This window comes from Ceratina calcarata, unplaced genomic scaffold (assembly GCF_001652005.2).
Source record: "Ceratina calcarata isolate Rehan_Ccalc_2016 unplaced genomic scaffold, ASM165200v1 scaffold564, whole genome shotgun sequence".
NCBI classification, from domain to species: Eukaryota; Metazoa; Arthropoda; class Insecta; order Hymenoptera; family Apidae; genus Ceratina; species Ceratina calcarata.
Window position 1 is genome coordinate 28713 of NW_017176837.1, and position 1042 is coordinate 29754.

At 45.3% G+C, this 1042-nt stretch overlaps 1 protein-coding gene across 1 annotated transcript in view; it reads right to left on the reverse strand.

Moving 5' to 3' along the window:
- LOC108629312 (delta-like protein C) overlaps window positions 1-927 on the reverse strand; it is a gene marked incomplete at its 5' end in the record, with an annotated part of 2590 nt that extends 1663 nt beyond the window's left edge. The window contains 2 exons of the mRNA XM_026817186.1: window positions 367-489; window positions 771-927. Of these exons, the coding sequence (XP_026672987.1) occupies window positions 367-489; window positions 771-927 (280 nt within the window). The remainder of the gene's footprint in view (window positions 1-366; window positions 490-770) is intronic.
- Between the last annotated feature and the right edge of the window lie 115 nt (window positions 928-1042).

Below are 1042 nucleotides of genomic sequence, written 5' to 3' on the forward strand. Positions count from 1 at the left end.
TGACATACAGGGTGTTCGACACAAATCTGGAGAAAATATCCGCTTCAGAATGGTTTGAATAATCATTAGATTTATCGCATCGTAATAAAACATAATTACAAAGATAACTACTGGAAATGAAAATATTATGCATTTTCCTTACTGGTTTAGAAATTTCATAGGATGTTAGATGGAACGTCGTAAAATATGAAATTGTTTCATTTTGATTAGAGGGGTTGTAGAATTTCACGGGAAAGCATCCGCGCTTCCCCTAAATTGCTAGCTACGAACGTTAATGGGACGAGGGTCGAGCAAACGGGTTTCATTGCTCCGATCAAGCGCTACCGGCACTGATAACCGCTCATTACTCGGCCATTACGCCTTTACCTGCACTCGCCGGGCTTCTCGCAGTACCCTTGGCTGGACAGACAATCGCCGGCGCAGATCGGCTCCGAGCAGAACATCCCCTTCCAGCCTGGGTCGCAAGCACACTCGAAGCTCACGTTACAGCTGAAAAGTGAAAATTCCGATGAACGAATGAAACGAGACTGTTTCATGTTACGCGGAAATCCGCCGTTGCCACGGTGAAATCGGTGTCCGATTCGCAGATTGAAACTGGCATTGAAACCTGGTAACGGTATCGCTTAAAAAATGTTGGAAAAGAGAAATTGAAACCGAAGAGGGTCGATTCTATTTGATCCGCGATCCGGTTAGGGTTAAACTGTTATTTATTCGCGACTCGCATCTGCCGTTGCGCTTTTCCAACCGAGAAGGGGTGAAAGGGCGATTACCTGCCGTGCTGGCATCCCGGCAGGGCCACACACTTGTCGCATAGTTCGCCGTAGAAGCCCAATTTACAGCGACATTCCCCGGGTCGGCGGCAGTAACCCTGGAGGGGGTCGCAACCCTTGCGACAGATCGGCACGTCGCACAGGTCACCAGTCCAGCCTAAACGAAATCAAATTATCTACGTATTTCCCAAAATTCAATTTTACAAATGAATAATTTGATTAAAAAATTAATGATTCGATTAAAATAAACTTTCTGTGCATTTACTATAAAA